The sequence below is a fragment of the Caenorhabditis elegans genome, chromosome II (genome assembly GCF_000002985.6).
Source record: "Caenorhabditis elegans chromosome II".
Taxonomy (NCBI): Eukaryota; Metazoa; Nematoda; class Chromadorea; order Rhabditida; family Rhabditidae; genus Caenorhabditis; species Caenorhabditis elegans.
The window spans coordinates 8,012,369-8,027,805 of record NC_003280.10 but is presented as its reverse complement, the minus strand read 5'-3'; the positions used below and the strand labels follow the sequence as shown (position 1 = coordinate 8,027,805).

General features: G+C 37.4%; 4 protein-coding genes and 2 non-coding genes across 7 annotated transcripts; 4 read left to right on the top strand and 2 right to left on the bottom strand.

Moving 5' to 3' along the window:
• Window positions 1-42: 42 nt before the first annotated feature.
• swsn-7 lies at window positions 43-5,174 on the top strand. Of its 2 annotated transcripts, NM_063278.6 has the most exons (8): window positions 43-736; window positions 781-1,160; window positions 1,215-2,371; window positions 2,445-2,613; window positions 2,702-2,830; window positions 3,209-3,990; window positions 4,041-4,356; window positions 4,405-5,161. In NM_063278.6, the coding sequence occupies exons 1-8, from the start codon at window positions 64-66 to the stop codon at window positions 4,531-4,533; spliced, it is 3,735 nt and encodes a 1,244-aa protein (NP_495679.1). In that variant the 5' UTR covers window positions 43-63; the 3' UTR covers window positions 4,534-5,161. The 2 variants fall into 2 exon arrangements, with proteins under 2 accessions (NP_495679.1, NP_001348697.1); NM_001361864.4 differs by lacking the exon at window positions 2,702-2,830 and having other exon boundaries at window positions 4,405-5,174.
• Window positions 5,175-5,244: 70 nt separating this feature from the next.
• hda-2 (Putative histone deacetylase 2) lies at window positions 5,245-7,026 on the top strand. The gene is made up of 3 exons (NM_063277.9): window positions 5,245-5,392; window positions 5,437-6,196; window positions 6,258-7,026. Exons 1-3 carry the CDS (start codon window positions 5,260-5,262, stop codon window positions 6,886-6,888), a joined length of 1,524 nt encoding a protein of 507 aa, NP_495678.1. The 5' UTR covers window positions 5,245-5,259; the 3' UTR covers window positions 6,889-7,026.
• On the bottom strand, window positions 7,021-10,126 carry zyg-11 (Early embryogenesis protein zyg-11). Its single transcript, NM_063276.7, has 7 exons — window positions 10,018-10,126; window positions 9,738-9,974; window positions 9,074-9,694; window positions 8,727-9,021; window positions 8,048-8,677; window positions 7,663-8,001; window positions 7,021-7,605 (listed from the first exon to the last, which is right to left on the bottom strand). Exons 1-7 carry the CDS (start codon window positions 10,112-10,114, stop codon window positions 7,425-7,427), a joined length of 2,400 nt encoding a protein of 799 aa, NP_495677.1. The 5' UTR covers window positions 10,115-10,126; the 3' UTR covers window positions 7,021-7,424.
• On the top strand, window positions 7,074-7,094 carry 21ur-14449. The gene has a single exon (NR_051412.1).
• C08B11.12 lies at window positions 10,105-10,235 on the top strand. The gene has a single exon (NR_051411.1). It is a non-coding gene; the product is annotated as an Unclassified non-coding RNA C08B11.12 (non-coding RNA).
• Window positions 10,236-12,541: 2,306 nt separating this feature from the next.
• On the bottom strand, window positions 12,542-14,990 carry DH11.2 (F-box domain-containing protein). Its single transcript, NM_063275.8, has 8 exons — window positions 14,849-14,990; window positions 14,263-14,398; window positions 14,117-14,212; window positions 13,542-14,071; window positions 13,220-13,315; window positions 13,116-13,176; window positions 12,967-13,066; window positions 12,542-12,918 (listed from the first exon to the last, which is right to left on the bottom strand). Exons 1-8 carry the CDS (start codon window positions 14,969-14,971, stop codon window positions 12,825-12,827), a joined length of 1,236 nt encoding a protein of 411 aa, NP_495676.1. The 5' UTR covers window positions 14,972-14,990; the 3' UTR covers window positions 12,542-12,824.
• Between the last annotated feature and the right edge of the window lie 447 nt (window positions 14,991-15,437).

Here is a 15,437-nt window from a genome sequence, read left to right as displayed (position 1 = left end):
GCACCACTAAATTTTTTTTATATTTCATGTAATACGATAATTTTTTCAGAACCACACTTGAAAATGGAGAGTCGGAAACGGAAATCAGAGCTCGAGCACTACATCGACAAATTGACGGATCCACCTGAGAAGCAGAGAAAGATGGCAGAATTTTATAATAGTTTGCGAATGTTCTACAAAAGAAGGTGGAATGCAACACTAAAGCTTCCACATGTTCAAGGAGTTGAAGTGAATCTCTATCGGCTATATGACACTGTTATGGCATTGGGTGGATGGCAGAAAGTAGCTGCAAGCGACAAATGGTCTGATATCGCTGAAATGTTCGGATGCAAAGATGATATTCTGTGTGGAGATCATGCGATCAAAATAATCTATATGAGGTATTTATCGAAATTCGAACAAGTAGAAACTATCGGAGATGTTGATGATTATGTGGACAATGAAATGTCAAGAAGTCGTGGAAGAAATGCTACTTCATTCTTTGCTACGAATGAATGTCCAATTAGTAATAATCGGATGGTCCAAGAATACCAGCACAGAGATGAGAGAGGACAGATTATCAATGAACCGGACTATGCAAGACTTACAAAGTCTCTGATATCTGGATTGCCGAACGAAATCGATTTTGCAATGAATGTTTGTATGCTCTTGTCACATGCTGGTCCGAAACAATTGCGAATATGTCATGCACCAACTCTTCTAACTTTATTGGTTGCTCATACGGGTGTTTATGATGGTTTGTCGTTTTGTTCAGTATTTTTTTAAAAGTTTTTTTTTCAGAAGACGATGAAACTATGGCTGACATGGGAAAAGAATGGAAGAGGACAACTAAACACAACTTCCGAGATTTTTGGGCATCCTCCGGAGTGCCCCTTGATATGCTCATGACATTTTTGGATCGTGAAATCGAAGCCGAATACATCGATGAGGATGATCAATTTTTCACTGGTGTATCCGAAACCTTCAATGTCAAAGATTCGCGATGCTGGCGTCTGAATCAAGTGACAACTATTATACGAAACCTGTCTTTCGAACCTGCCAATCGCGTTACTATTGTGAAGACTTGGCCTGTCATGAAGTTCCTCATTATGTGTGCATCTTGCAAATGGTCTCCGCTATATGTTGCTGCACTCGACGCACTGAGCAACTTGGCAACTGATGTAAGTTTTTAAAAATTTGTTATTGAAAAATATAATTTGAAAAATGAATTTCAGATTGATCTCACCGACAAAACACTGGTATATATCTCCCAACACGCAATACTTCGCATAATTACTGATGGCATCTTCAGTTTGGATAAATTCAAGCTGGTTCGATCTCTGGAGATTTTGACAGGACTTTGTGGATTTGAAGGCAACGAAGCAATCATCTGTGATTGGCTCAACTCTGCAACAATTGCTCACATTTTTGAAGTCGTTGGAGTAAAGGACATTATGATGTGTGTCTATACTCTTGAATGTCTATACCAAATCTCGGAAATGGGTGACACGGCATGTGATTTGATTTCTGAGTCGCCAAAAGCAATTCAGCAGCTCGTCTCCATGGCAACTCTGGAAGCAGTCTCATTTGGACCAGCCGGACTCGCCGGAATGAAAGTTGTTGAATATCAGCCAAGTTTCACACAGGGATCAAATCAACAGCAAAATCCCCATCATTCTCAAGGTGGTCATCAATTAGGACACTCAAATGTTCGAATGGGTGGATTGAATCATAATCAACACCATCAACAAATTGGCCCACCAGGAGCACCTGGAGCAGCACCGATGACTGTAAGACAAGTCATTCAAAATAATCTTGCTCTTCAGCAAGTACAAAGAGAAAATCTGAACAGGGAGCAGTATTCAACTCAGTCTAGTCAACCTCACCCACCACACACAAATGTGCCGCCTTCCCCATCCATTTTAGCTCATCACTCTTCCGGACTTGTTCAGCAAAATGGAATGAAATTCGATCGTCGAACTGGGAATCTTCCTGTTCGTCCAATTGCTCCATCTACAAATTCGGGAGAATCACAATTGGAACAGCTAACCGAGAAATGGATCAGGCAGAATTGTGTTTTCGAACCCGCAATGTCTACTCCACGAGGGGAGCTTTATGCGGCATATGTAGATGATTTAAGAAATCTCTACCATTCGATGAGTGGAAGTTTAGCAATGTTCAGTGGAGTTATGAAGAATTTGTATCCGGATGTGAATTTCCGAATGGCTCAAAATGGAATAATGATAGTGGCTCAAGGTATTCGACTTATTCGTCCGCATCGACTTGCTCCAGCCGCTTCTCAGTCTGCAAGTGAATCACATCCTTTAATGAAAAAAATGCTCACGTCAGAACCCAAAGAAGAAAATGGCGTCTTGATTAATGGGCACGCTGTGTAAGTTTATAAATATTTGAATCATAATTGAAAGATAATTGTCAAAAAATCTAATTAAAGCGATAATTTTCAGACAAGAATCTGGCGCTGAACGAATTATCAAAACCGAGCCAATCAGAACAGACGAGCCGTCCGTGTTAATTGAATCACAGGAGCAAAGTGTTCCGAAAAAACAAAATGATATAAATGGAGAAGAAACCGATGAAGTGGAGCTGAATTCAAAAATAGTGACCCCAGAGAAGGTAATTTTTATTTTCTAAATTCTCGAATTGCATGGGGTTTTCGCATGAAACAATCTTCTAATTTTATATGCTTCTCTGTTTCCTTTAGAAATCTATCACCAATGGAACCGTGGAAGTGTGCCAAGAACCAATCCAAGCTTCAAAGCTGTTCGATGAAAATTACGCTAATCAGATTGAAGGAAGCGAAGTGTCGATCGAGATTCGCGAGCAGTTTGTGGTGTGTCATTGTTTTGTTCTTCTTAATTTAATAATTTTCTGTCCATATTTTTGTTTAAATTTTGTTTTCAAAGTTGATTTATTACCCATACGCGAGATTTTACGCAAAAAATAAGATACCTGGTCTCGACGCGACACATTTATGTTAAAGGCGAAAAGGTGTGCGCTTTTAAAGATTACTGTAATTTCAAAGTTTTGTTGCTGCGGAATTTTCGTTGATTTTTCATGGCTTTGAAACTTGGAAAAGTAGAAGAAAATTCCGCAACAACAAAAATTTGAAATTACAGTAATCATTGAAGGAACATATACCAGGTACCGTATTTTTGGGGCAAACTTTCCATTCTCCATCTATAATTGCCTTGAAATTTCAATTTTTCAGAATGACACGGATAATGTTAAATTGGAATCGGAGAAAATCAACGGAATCATCTGCAATGGTAACTCGAAAGTGAAAAAAGAGTCAATGGCAAGCAGAGCTGCTCATATTGTTGCTGTAGCAGCTGCCTGCAACGGAGATTTAGAGAGAATGAACGTGGTTAGCAATGGAAATGATATCGAGAAGGAAATCGAGAAAGAAACAGAAAAGGTAGAAGAAGAAACAAATGAAGAAAAAAACAAAGAAGTGGTTGAAACGGAGGTTGTGGATGATGCCCAAGAATCAGAAAAACGAAAATGTGTTCCTCCATCTTCGAATCCTACCGATTATATGTGTGATTGGGATTGTTGTTCCATTTATTATGCTTCTCCATCACACGTGCTCAAACATTTGTCGGAAGAGCACGTCGCAGAGGAGCTAAGATTACTGTGTCGCTGGAACGGATGTGCTGATCCAACACCTCGTAATCGTTGGTCACTGATTACTCATATCCAGGATTCGCACTGTAATGAAGCTCAATTAAAAGCGGCTTCACAAAAAAGAAAGGAAGGTGGTGGAATTGCTCCAGTTCGTGGAGCACCGCGTGCTGAAGTTATCTCCCGTGATATCAATAATCATCCTGGTTACGCGAAAAATGCCGCGTTCGATGCCATCCGAAGACACGCTTTCAATTTCTTGTCTCGAGAACTCACGGATGAAGCAGAAGGACCAGTGACAAAGAGTATTCGTCTAACATCCTGTCTTATTTTGAGAAATCTTGCAAGATATTCAGCTGAAGGACGACAGTGAGAATTTCTTTCAATCTATATTTATTTATGAACTCCAAATTTTTCAGAAAACTCCGACGGCACGAATCACACATTTGCTGGCTGGCTCTATCTCGATTGGAAAGTGCACATGCTCTCTCACAACTTCTTTCTGAACTACATCAAGCTCCTGCTGCAGAAGAAGAACAACAAAAAATGCTTTCGGAGGTTCCGTCATCAGCATCTCTATCATCAATGGCTGGAAGCTCTTCACAATTGCCAACAGTACCTGACTCACCAACTTCTTCTGTAGCATCAGCTCCGATGAAAGAGTCGACCTCTGTTAGCAATAAACCGACAGTTCACATTAATAGAATGCTCAATTTCTCGTCACTTAACGAAAAGGTAAAAAAAATGATTTCGTATTTCACAAATGTACAATTCTGATTTCAGACACCAACAAGTCCGCAATTCACAGCTGGATCTAGCCCCCACCGTCATCAGCCAATTCAACAACACATTCCCAGCCAGCCATCTCCTCTCGTGCAGACTACTCCAGTTCGTGCTGGAGCTGGAATCTAACTACTTTTCAAACATAATCGTTTTCTTCTTGTTATCATTGTTTTTCATCCTTGTGCCCTTCTCCTCTTATTTGTTTCACTTTTTTGTGTCTACATTCATCCAAACGATCGTAGCGGGCAATGCCACCGGTCTTATATTTTTCAATACTTTGTACCATAAACAGAACTGCTGATTATTTTCAGAAAATAGTTCCAAATTCCAAAAATTTCCAATCAATTTACAACTTTAATCTACATTCTCTTCAAAATTTAATGGTGAAAATCGGAACATAAACGGGTCGTTCCTTTCCTCTCTCTCTCCATCCTATCTCCAACTCCGTTTTTTATTCCGTCTCACCAATTCATAACCTTTTTGTATTTAATATATTCCAACGCGGTTGTCTTTACCTTCAAGAAACTGAAAAGATCTTCCACATCACCCTCCCTTTTCCCCATCATTTATCACTTGTCGTTCAAAACTCTAATTTCGTATTCTGCACCAAACAAGTGGCTATGTACGTTTTTCATCTTGAAATTCGTTTTTTTTTGTCAAATCAGTCTACATTTCTTTTCCCATGTATTACTGAACTACAAACGCAACTTTCAAACTCTTTTCAATATAATGAACTATTCATACTCATTGATTAAATAATCAGCATCTAAGTTTTTTGTCTTTATATCATACTTTATGCAACGATCAACATTCGACAGTGAAATAACAAAAGTTGTTCAGAAAATTGGCAAAAATATGTCATCAGACAAGTTCAAACTAGATACACTGTTCGATGATAATGATGAGATAATCGAGCCAGATGGAGCTGATGTTAAAAAAAGAAATGTTGCATATTATTATCATAAAGACGTCGGACATTTTCATTATGGTATTTATTTGAATCTGAAATAGGCAAAATGTTTTACTTTTCAGGCCAACTTCATCCAATGAAACCTCAACGGCTTGTGGTGTGCAACGATTTAGTAGTTTCCTATGAAATGCCAAAATATATGACAGTTGTTGAATCACCAAAGTTAGATGCTGCAGATATTTCTGTATTTCACACTGAAGATTACGTCAACTTTCTGCAAACAGTGACACCGAAGCTCGGTCTTACAATGCCTGATGACGTTTTGAGGCAGTTTAACATTGGAGAGGATTGTCCAATTTTCGCTGGACTTTGGGATTACTGTACTTTGTATGCTGGTGGATCTGTTGAAGGTGCTCGACGATTGAATCATAAAATGAATGATATTGTGATTAATTGGCCTGGAGGACTTCATCACGCCAAGAAATCAGAAGCTTCAGGATTTTGCTATGTAAACGACATTGTGCTGGGAATTTTGGAGTTATTGAAATATCACAAACGAGTATTGTATATCGACATTGACATTCATCATGGTGATGGTGTTCAGGAAGCATTCAATAATTCTGATCGAGTTATGACTGTGTCATTTCATCGTTTTGGTCAATATTTCCCAGGATCTGGAAGTATTATGGACAAAGGTGTCGGTCCCGGAAAGTATTTTGCGATTAATGTTCCCCTGATGGCTGCAATTCGAGATGAACCTTACTTAAAATTATTCGAGAGTGTTATAAGTGGCGTTGAAGAAAATTTTAATCCTGAGGCAATTGTTCTTCAATGTGGTTCCGATTCATTGTGTGAAGACAGACTTGGTCAATTTGCTTTGTCGTAAGTTTTAAAATTACTTTTTTGCAATCTAAATATTTTAATTAAATCTAAACATATTAAGATTCAATGCACATGCACGCGCAGTCAAATACGTGAAAAGTCTTGGAAAACCATTGATGGTCCTTGGTGGTGGTGGATATACACTTAGAAATGTTGCGAGATGCTGGGCCCTTGAAACTGGAGTCATTTTAGGTCTTCGAATGGACGATGAAATCCCTGGAACATCATTATACTCGCACTATTTCACTCCACGACTTCTTCGCCCAAATTTGGTTCCAAAAATGAATGATGCTAATTCTGCGGCATATTTGGCTTCTATTGAAAAAGAAACGCTGGCATGTTTGAGAATGATTCGTGGAGCACCATCAGTTCAAATGCAAAATATTGTTGGAATCAGGCTCGACGAAATTGAGCAAATCGAAGAAAATGAACGACTACAAAAATCATCAAAATCTTCAATTGAATATGAAGTTGGAAAAGTATCAGAGAAAATGGAAGAAGAATGCTTTGTAGAAGAAGACTCAAAACCTCCATCATTTCCACCGGGTCAAGATCCTCGTCGGATTGGTCAGTACTGGGGATATGACAGGTCTGGATTGGCTCCACCGAGAAGTCACTCGGATGTTATTGAAGAAGCAAAATATGAAGATCGCGACAGACGAAAAGATCTCAATATTCCCGGAATTCCGTAACTTTCCATGTAATTAATGATTAAACACTGTGATGAATTTGTCAAAAATCTTTTCTGTGTTGGTTTTCAGTATTTCCGATTTTATATTGTTTTCTGTTGCATGATCTCTAAATTTCTCAAGTAATAAACCAAATTTCAGAGCTTCAACGTTTTCATTCACAATAGAATCTGAAAATATACAACTATTTCAAACATAAAGGAGGAAATGGTACTCCCGAAAAAATACCCGCGAAAGAAAGTGGGACGAGCAAATTTGTGAGTAGGGATGGGTACAGAAAAAGAAATGGAAACAACCGATGAAATATCCACAGAAGTAATCACATTCACAGTTCAACATATTACAGGGAGAAGTGAAAAATAGTGAAACCAAACATCTAATTTAGTTTTTAATGCAATCTAATTGCTATGGGTGAAACGGATAAAAATATCAACCCGTATAAATATAACTTGTTTCAATTTGATATACCTGTAGATGGGGACTTTGAAAATGGGAAAGCTAAACAAAAATAATAATAAAAAAAATAAACAAAAAAATGACTAAACTCGACGGACTAATCGAACTGGGCTGGAAGATAGTGAATGGCATGAGACAATGTCAATGATTTCTCGTGCGAGATGAACCACACGAATATCCAGATTGTGAATGTGTTTCGAGTGTCCATGGGACATATCCTCGACGATTGGAGAAAGCCCGGAATCCATAAACATTTCGATGTATCTGAAAATGTTTTGAAATGATTTTTGAAATTAAGAAAAAAGTAAATCAAAAACGTACCCTTTCTCATACGTAGGCGCTTTGTTCTTCTCGCGATGTTGAAGAACGTGATGAACTCCCCACAAACACCACATGATGGCCCCATTCGAATTTGACTCTCTAACAATACGACTGAATGGAATGAAAGATTTGTAGGAGACCATTGCCGATGGAAGTGTGGGATACTGCTCAATAAGCTCCAAGAGCTTTTCGCAAGCTTCGTCACGTTGATTTTCACTCTCCCAACCATCAGTGTTGGTCAGAAGATTAGCGAGAATTCCAGCAGCGAAATAAGATCGTTCAACTTCACGATACCGTCCTTTCGAATCTACTTCGTTGAATGATCCGTCAAGACAAGAACTGAAAAAAATTGGTTAAATTGAATTCAACGAATTAAAAAACATACATAAGAACAGAAATATACTCGTTTTTGCAAAGCTGTCCCAAATGCAATTCTTCCACTTCGGCCAAGTTGTTGAGGATGCCAAGAACCTTCGTCTGCACATTTCCATGATAATCAAAAGCTTTGAGAATTCTGAACGCAATCTGAACACCTCCAGCATCCAAAAATGCTTTGCATGTAGCCGGGCATTCGTCTGTTAGATTCCAGAGTGCACTCAGGGTGAACTTCAGAGTATACAGTGCATTTTCATTGTCTCGTTCGTGTCCAACTCGATGTTCACGAGTATATGCCTCCAGATAATCATTCATGATTTTGACAAGATGGTATACATATTTGGTTTCAGTTGTTAGAATCTTTGCTTCTGATGGTCGCATCTTTGGAGTCACAATCGACACAATTGCAATAGTCATTCTCTCAACGCTGGCATCACGATTCAAAAGCATCGTGTCGAGAGCAACTTTGCAGGTACGGTAGAAATCAATTTCATCCAAATGAAGAAGATAATCATTACAAATTGTAAGCCAGACGTTCTTCTGCAGCTGCGTCATGCTTCTATACTGCTCTGCTGCGTCAAGTGACCGTTCAATGCAATTGTTGACTTCTTTTACTGATAATCTCTTGATTCGCTTCATTCTGAAAGTTTCCATCATGGAAAATACATTTATAAAATAATAATACGTACTTGCAAAGATGATAGAGACAAGCACTACCCGCAATCTGCACTGGCAAAGTGTTGAGCCCCTGCTGCATCGAGATACACACAAGCCGTAAACACTCTTTCAACTCCTCCTGTGAAAACTTGTCGTAGCCGGACTGTAACTGGTAATACACAGAATGGAGAGCATGAGTGATGAATGCAGGCCTGTCCAGATTTGCATAATGGGACAATGCAAAAATGATAGATCTTCTCGAGACTGTGTTGATCACTTGCAAATTTCTGTTTGGAATCTCAATGAGTGACGAGTCGAGTGGAGTTGCTGTAATTTCAGAATTAAAACACTACATTTCCAGAATAAAACTATTACTAACCAAGTAAGCTAATTTGCTCTAATTTCGGATGCGCCTCAATAATCTTCTCAACAAATGCCAGTGCTCGATCGGTACCAAATTGAACAATGCTCAAACCAGACATATCAATTGCTCTTAGCTCCGCCCAAGGCGTAGCTGTCCCGCTCTCAATTGCTTCCACAGATCTGTTGTAGATACCAAGAGCCAAATCGAGATGAGCATCCTGTGACGTTTCTTGTAAATAGTCTGTGTTGACTTTTCTTGAAATGTCTAATACACGCAATTTTGTCAAATTAGACAATGTCTCTGTGACATCCCCTTTCAAAATGTTCAGGTTGTACATAATGAGGACTTCGAGATTTCGAAGACTTGAAATGCAAGAAATATCCGTGACACAGGTGCTCGAAATGTCCAGGAACCGAAGATTCAACAAACTCGCTCCAATTTGTGACAAAGTTTCGTTGGCAGTGCTTCTGTTAGCGAAAGCAAGACTTTCCAGACGAGGAAGTTTTCTCGCTACATACGTCGGCCAATTTGAAGTGATTCTGTGTCGTCCACTCAGATCAAGATGTCGAAGCTGTTGTCGTGAAGTTCGGTTGAGTGCCGTATCAAGCACGTCAGCCACTTGAATTTTGTTCGTATCTGAAAAAAAATGTATTAAAATGTTTTAACAAAAACTGCTTACTTGGAAAGTAATCAATATCGCCAAGTCGGAATGAAACCAGGTTCTGGTTCGAACAAAGCTCCAAATCTTGCAACTCAACCTTGTTGCCCATCAAATCAATTTTATTGATTTGGAATCGTGAGGTACTGCACATCGTTTGCAAAGTTTGATGATTGAGTTTCTTTTTTTGGCGAAGAACTTCAAAAATATCGTTGCTGCATGAGGCGATTACCTTGTGATCAAACTCTGGCAGAGCATCTGAAACTTTAATTTCCATAAATGCCGAAATCAATAAATTTACCATTTTCGATGAGCTCAGCAATTCGTTCAGTCGCCAATCTCGCAAGTCTCGGAATGGCCGAGGTACTGCATGTCGTCAGAGCTGCATTGTGATCCATATCAGATGAAATCTGAAATTAAAAGTAAAATTAACTTTATTAGTGAAAAGTAAAGAGAGATCGAAGTGCCTGATGAATGAGGGCTAAATAAATATTTAGTGGGACTCTCTATGAGTTACTATGTAGGTTGCAATTTATAGAAAATGAGAACAAATAGTAAAGTGAGAGGGTGAAAATAGATGAGAAAGAAGGAGCAGACTGGTTCCAGACACTTACACAAAGAAAATGAAAGTAAGAGAAAAAGGAGAGGTAGAAAAGAGTATGGGACACTGGACGATGGGCATATTAACGTCGGCCTTAAACGGTCCTCGGCCATGTCATTGGAGCGAAAATGCATTTTTAAGCAACAAGTAATATTAAAATAAAAGTAATGATTTTTTTATTAGACGGTCGAAAATTTCATCTTTTGCTGATACATAAAAAATTAATTCCAATTAGATTTAATACGGGGTGCAAAGATATGTTAATATTCGTATGTTACAAACTACATCCTTACTGTTGAAAAATCTTATTGAATAGCAACAGAAAATTTATCGATAATTTGTTTTTCTGCATCTCTTTCAATTCTCCTTCAACAACGACTTCTTTTTCAATCAAGAGAACATTACGTCATGAGAACAGTACGAAGAAAAGGAAAAAGAAGAAAAGATCACATGTCATTATGGGGAACCCCTTTCAACTATTACATGTGACTAACTGATTGAACAGTATACTATACCGTTTCTTCGGTATGATTGCACGCAAACGCATGCCGAGAAGACGAGAGGAAAATAATTCGAAAACGTCGATGATAATTGTTTCGAATGCGCACGCACATCAGGCGGTCAACATTCCCGATGAGACGCAGACATGATCTACGCACTTTTAAACATTGTTGCAAATTTGAATAAGTTGACACAATTTTTCAAACTATCATTATCAATTTGTTCGCTGGATTGTGGTTGTCCGGGTATTGCACAATTTCAACGACATTCGAGAATGGCTGATAACACTACACGTGGTTTTTTCCCATTACGTCTCTTTTCTAAAAATCAACTCAACTCACATGTGAGTGTCAACGGTCAATAAAATTATATTGAGAATGCTTTAAGTATTTAATCGTATTTCCGATGAATAAAATAAATAAAATTACTAATCGTCAGGTTGAACTTCTGAATTCAGTAAAATCAATCGAGGCAACCTTGAATCATGTCGCATCGTATCGTACAAAAGAAAAAAATGCGTTAATACCGAGAAAAGTTAAGAAAAAATAAATGAAAATTGCGATGCTCGCGTGAAGTTTTCACCGTCGACTGGGTAGTCGACCAACCAACTGATTACATTCAGTACGGGGAACCCCGGAGTGGAGGGAAGTGTCATGTGATCATGATAACGGGATGGGTGAGAATCAGAAGAAGAGGGTTTCCCCGACGTCTCTCTCTCCTGTCAATTGTAAAGAAAGCACACATTTTTTCTCTCATTTTCTCTAAATACTCTCGAATGTTGGATAATAATAATGACGGCAAGCGAAAATAGAAAAAAAATTTAGAAAGAAAACAGAAAGGACAACGAATTTTCTGGTTGCAGATCAGGAGAGTTGTGCAAAGTTTTTCGTGAGATCGATGAAAGTAAACTTTTTCGCATGAAATATCTCAAAATCATTGGAAATAACCAGCCTACTCATCTCTTTTTTTCTCTTACAAGTTAAAACAAAGCTACATGGTATTTGTACTGCTCCACACACTGAAAAGTTAAGCTTCCGATCACTTCTTTTGCAAACAATTCGTTGCCAATTCATCTTCATATGTGCACGCAGTACAAGTGTAACAAAATGAACACGAAAAGAGCAATGACCGAAGAGTTGAGAAGTCAGCTGGTCTAGCTTGTTGACACTGATTTTTTGAAGAAAAAAGGAAGAAATAAAGAAAAAGAAGGTTCTCGAGAAACGAAAGACACGGTGAAATGAACTGGGGGGAAGCGGCGGCTACAACAAGAAAAATTAAGAGAGAAGGTTATAAACAGTACAAGAGATGGTTATCATTCGCTCATTCTGCTGACTTTGAGATGTAACGCAGACAGAAAATAAGATTTGTGGCGAGAAAATGCAAAAAATGCGCGAAAAAAACAGTTTTTTTTTTCCCGCATACCGTACTGAAAATTATTATGTGCGGTGGGGCGCATTTGCATTTATTGATTTTTAGTGAATTTCTACTTTACAGTCGAATTCGTCGAATTCAGTTCTCAATTGAAAATTCAAGTAATATTTTTTCAAATAGAAATCACGAAAATGACAAAATACTACAAAAACGAAGGAAAAACAAATGAATATCGCTGGCACAATTTGAAAAGAAATTATGTTTGAAATCGAGCCCGTAAATCGACACCAGCTCTACTGTAACAATTAAAGAGTTACTGTAGTTTCCACTACGAGATATTATGCTTTCTTTCTTTCAAAATATATTTGCTTTATTCACAATGTCAGGATTTACACAAATTTACACGAGTATCGGTGAATATATAGATTACAAACAACACATTTTTACCAAATGACATGAATGGGGTACAGTTCGAAAGAAAAGAACACTCGTTAGAAATAAGAAATAGGAAGATGTCCTCTCACTTTTGAACCAGTTTTCACACATTGAAACAATACAATTTACAAGTATATAAGTTGATTATAATACCGCTTTCATAATTTCATGTACACTCATAAAGCATTAATTCTGGGGATTTATTGGGTCACTACTGAAGCATGTCCATCATTGGCTACAATCTCGAAATGAGCGCCAGGAAGTTTGGCTGGAACACTACACCACCCATCAGCTCTGAAAATTGATCAATTCGTTAATTATTTCCAAATAGAAATACCAAACCTGAAGCAAGCAAAATCTGGATTCGAAAAACACCCTTCAGTACATCGGGAAACCCTCGAATAAAAAGTTGAAGGAATAACAACGCGTACTTCACGAAGTTCTGAGAATGAATAATATAGTGGTGAGTTTAAAAAATCTAGAATACCAACCGTGAGCCGATTTCAGATATTCCAGTAGGTCAGCCTTATACAGTACATGAGATTCGTCAACCTGTAATTATAAAAATGAAAATATTGAATAAAACATTAATAACCTCAAAATGCATCAAATCATCAAATCGATCATTCTCGTGGCTGAACACAGGAGCAATAAGTCCAATATCATAGCAAATAACCAAACTTCGACATATCTGAAAAAGGAATTAAAAATATAAATTCCGTTTATGAATATCGTAATTTCACATATTTCTGAAACGCGAACTTAAAGGCGTACGGATTTATACGGATGGGCCTCGTTGCGAGAAAAAATGTACCATAAGTTTTCTCGCGGCGAGACTCAACCAAAAAGCCTTTCAGCACACCTTTCATAAATATTTGTAATTAAGATACCGATCAATAGATCTTAACAAAACTAACTTTAAATTCCGGGAACATATAAATGGTTCTTCTTCCATGGGCCATGACCAGCATGTACGGTGAAGCTTTTCGTTTATCGACCAATTCCAATTGATTTATTTGCAATGATAAGTCCATCATAGTTCGAATGTAACAAATGAACATCTTATTACGGTATCTATTCAAATTTGCAGGACCAGACCATCCTTGACCAGTAGTTGTATTATCACTAAGTCGTATATTCCATACAGTCAATTTATAAGATATTTCTTTCAAGAAACGTAGAAGTTCTCTGAATCCAGCACAAGTGACATCTTCATTGTCGGAAAGTACAATATCAAGATTTATTTCTTGAAGAGTTTTGCAAAGCGAAGATGAAGCTTTTAAGTTTTCAAAATTATGTGACAAAGTCAATCCACCACATTCTGCTCCTATTTGAATTGTCAACTTTGTTAGATTCGTGAATGCAACTCCAGGTTGTGGATGACGGAAGTTACAAGCTGTTCCACTAGTTGCCGCCAAAAATGAATGTTTTTCGAGAAGATGTTGAACTGAAATTTGCAGAAAATAAACTCCAATTATTCATTGAAACGTACTGTGTGAAAACAAAGAAACTGGAAGAACAATATCCTCCACTTGGCAGATGTATTTCTTAATCAATAGAATCAAGAATTTGTCAAATTTTTTGAGATCTGAAAAGAACACTTGAAATGTTTTTAAATTTTTCTATTCAGCTAATTACCGTAGCAACTGCGAGTTGTTTGATACAGTTCCCATACTGGATCATGAAGTGCACAATAATATACTTTTGAGCACAGAGTTCGATGGACAAAAGTACCAAATGAACGACTCACTTGATCCCAACCATAAGCAACTAACTGAAAAAAGAATATACAATTATTAAAAAAATACATAAATACTTTGGTATTTTCAATGAACAAACTGATTTCGCTCTAACAAATAAAATATAATAACGATTTAAGTTGACAATTTTTTTTCTATTTTATTCAGGTTACCTTCACTCAGATCCGAGACTTATCTCGCGTGTTCTTCATTTCCATGAGATTTGCCCCAGACTCAAGAATATATCAATAAATAAATATTGAAAGAAAAAGGTTTTTATTTTCAACATTTTCCCAAATAGGCCCTAGTTATATTTCAAAGAATTTCTGCATCACATCAAAAAAATTAAAAATTGAGAACTGTAAGTCAATACTGAGGCACTGGGCTTCAAGACCATACATCAAAAATGGTACAACGATATTGCAAGATAGTCACTTTTCAAATTGGAAAAAATATACAAAAGAAGTATGATAAGAAAAACTGACCTCTGTTGGAAGAACTTTGGATACAATAATTTCAATAATTTCATCTGGAAGTTGTGGTAAATCAGATGAATCTTGAACACGAACCACTGGAAGACGTACACAACGACACCGATTACGTGACATTTTGAACGAAGTGACCAATCTGAAGAGAAATGAAGAATAACAAGAAGAAGAAGAAGAAGAATACGAGGAGCCGATTAAAAATTGTAACATAGAGAAAAGAGACGCAGAGAGAAGGACGAGCCATGGCCAACTGTCAAAAACATTTTACCCCCACTTTTTATTTTGAAAAACAAGTCAAGATTCAACCGTAATTGTTCTTTTGAAGTTTCACAGCAATCAGTAGGGACCGACTTTTATATGAACATTTCTTTTAAAAAGTGAGAAATTGTTAGATGTACATCTTTCGTGATGAACAAATAAACATGTGAATTAAACAATGAATCCACAGTTCAATTTGTGAACTTGTGGTCTTCCTCCCTTTTATACCGATTATATTTTCTCCGCCTTTATTTGCAATTGAAATTGAATTAAAAATAAGATTTAATTGAAAGTTGCCAATGTAATTCAGCTGACTCTTCAGGATATT

Excerpts from the sequence above, each read along its gene's own strand:
- swsn-7 (NM_063278.6), top strand. The coding sequence starts at position 64 with ATGGAGAGTCGGAAACGGAAATCAGAGCTCGAGCACTACATCGACAAA. Across the intron at positions 2,372-2,444 it reads TTGATTAATGGGCACGCTGT|ACAAGAATCTGGCGCTGAAC; the intron begins GTAAGTTTATAA and ends GATAATTTTCAG. Across the intron at positions 2,831-3,208 it reads AGATTCGCGAGCAGTTTGTG|AATGACACGGATAATGTTAA; the intron begins GTGTGTCATTGT and ends TCAATTTTTCAG.
- hda-2 (NM_063277.9), top strand. The coding sequence starts at position 5,260 with ATGTCATCAGACAAGTTCAAACTAGATACACTGTTCGATGATAATGAT. Across the intron at positions 5,393-5,436 it reads CGTCGGACATTTTCATTATG|GCCAACTTCATCCAATGAAA; the intron begins GTATTTATTTGA and ends TTTACTTTTCAG. Across the intron at positions 6,197-6,257 it reads CTTGGTCAATTTGCTTTGTC|ATTCAATGCACATGCACGCG; the intron begins GTAAGTTTTAAA and ends AAACATATTAAG.
- zyg-11 (NM_063276.7), bottom strand. The coding sequence starts at position 10,114 with ATGGATCACAATGCAGCTCTGACGACATGCAGTACCTCGGCCATTCCG. Across the intron at positions 8,678-8,726 it reads TGTCTCTATCATCTTTGCAA|AATGAAGCGAATCAAGAGAT; the intron begins GTACGTATTATT and ends GGAAACTTTCAG. Across the intron at positions 8,002-8,047 it reads GAGTATATTTCTGTTCTTAT|TTCTTGTCTTGACGGATCAT; the intron begins GTATGTTTTTTA and ends AATTTTTTTCAG.
- DH11.2 (NM_063275.8), bottom strand. The coding sequence starts at position 14,971 with ATGTCACGTAATCGGTGTCGTTGTGTACGTCTTCCAGTGGTTCGTGTT. Across the intron at positions 13,177-13,219 it reads ATGATTTGATGCATTTTGAG|GTTGACGAATCTCATGTACT; the intron begins GTTATTAATGTT and ends TTATAATTACAG. Across the intron at positions 12,919-12,966 it reads CCAGATTTTGCTTGCTTCAG|AGCTGATGGGTGGTGTAGTG; the intron begins GTTTGGTATTTC and ends ATCAATTTTCAG.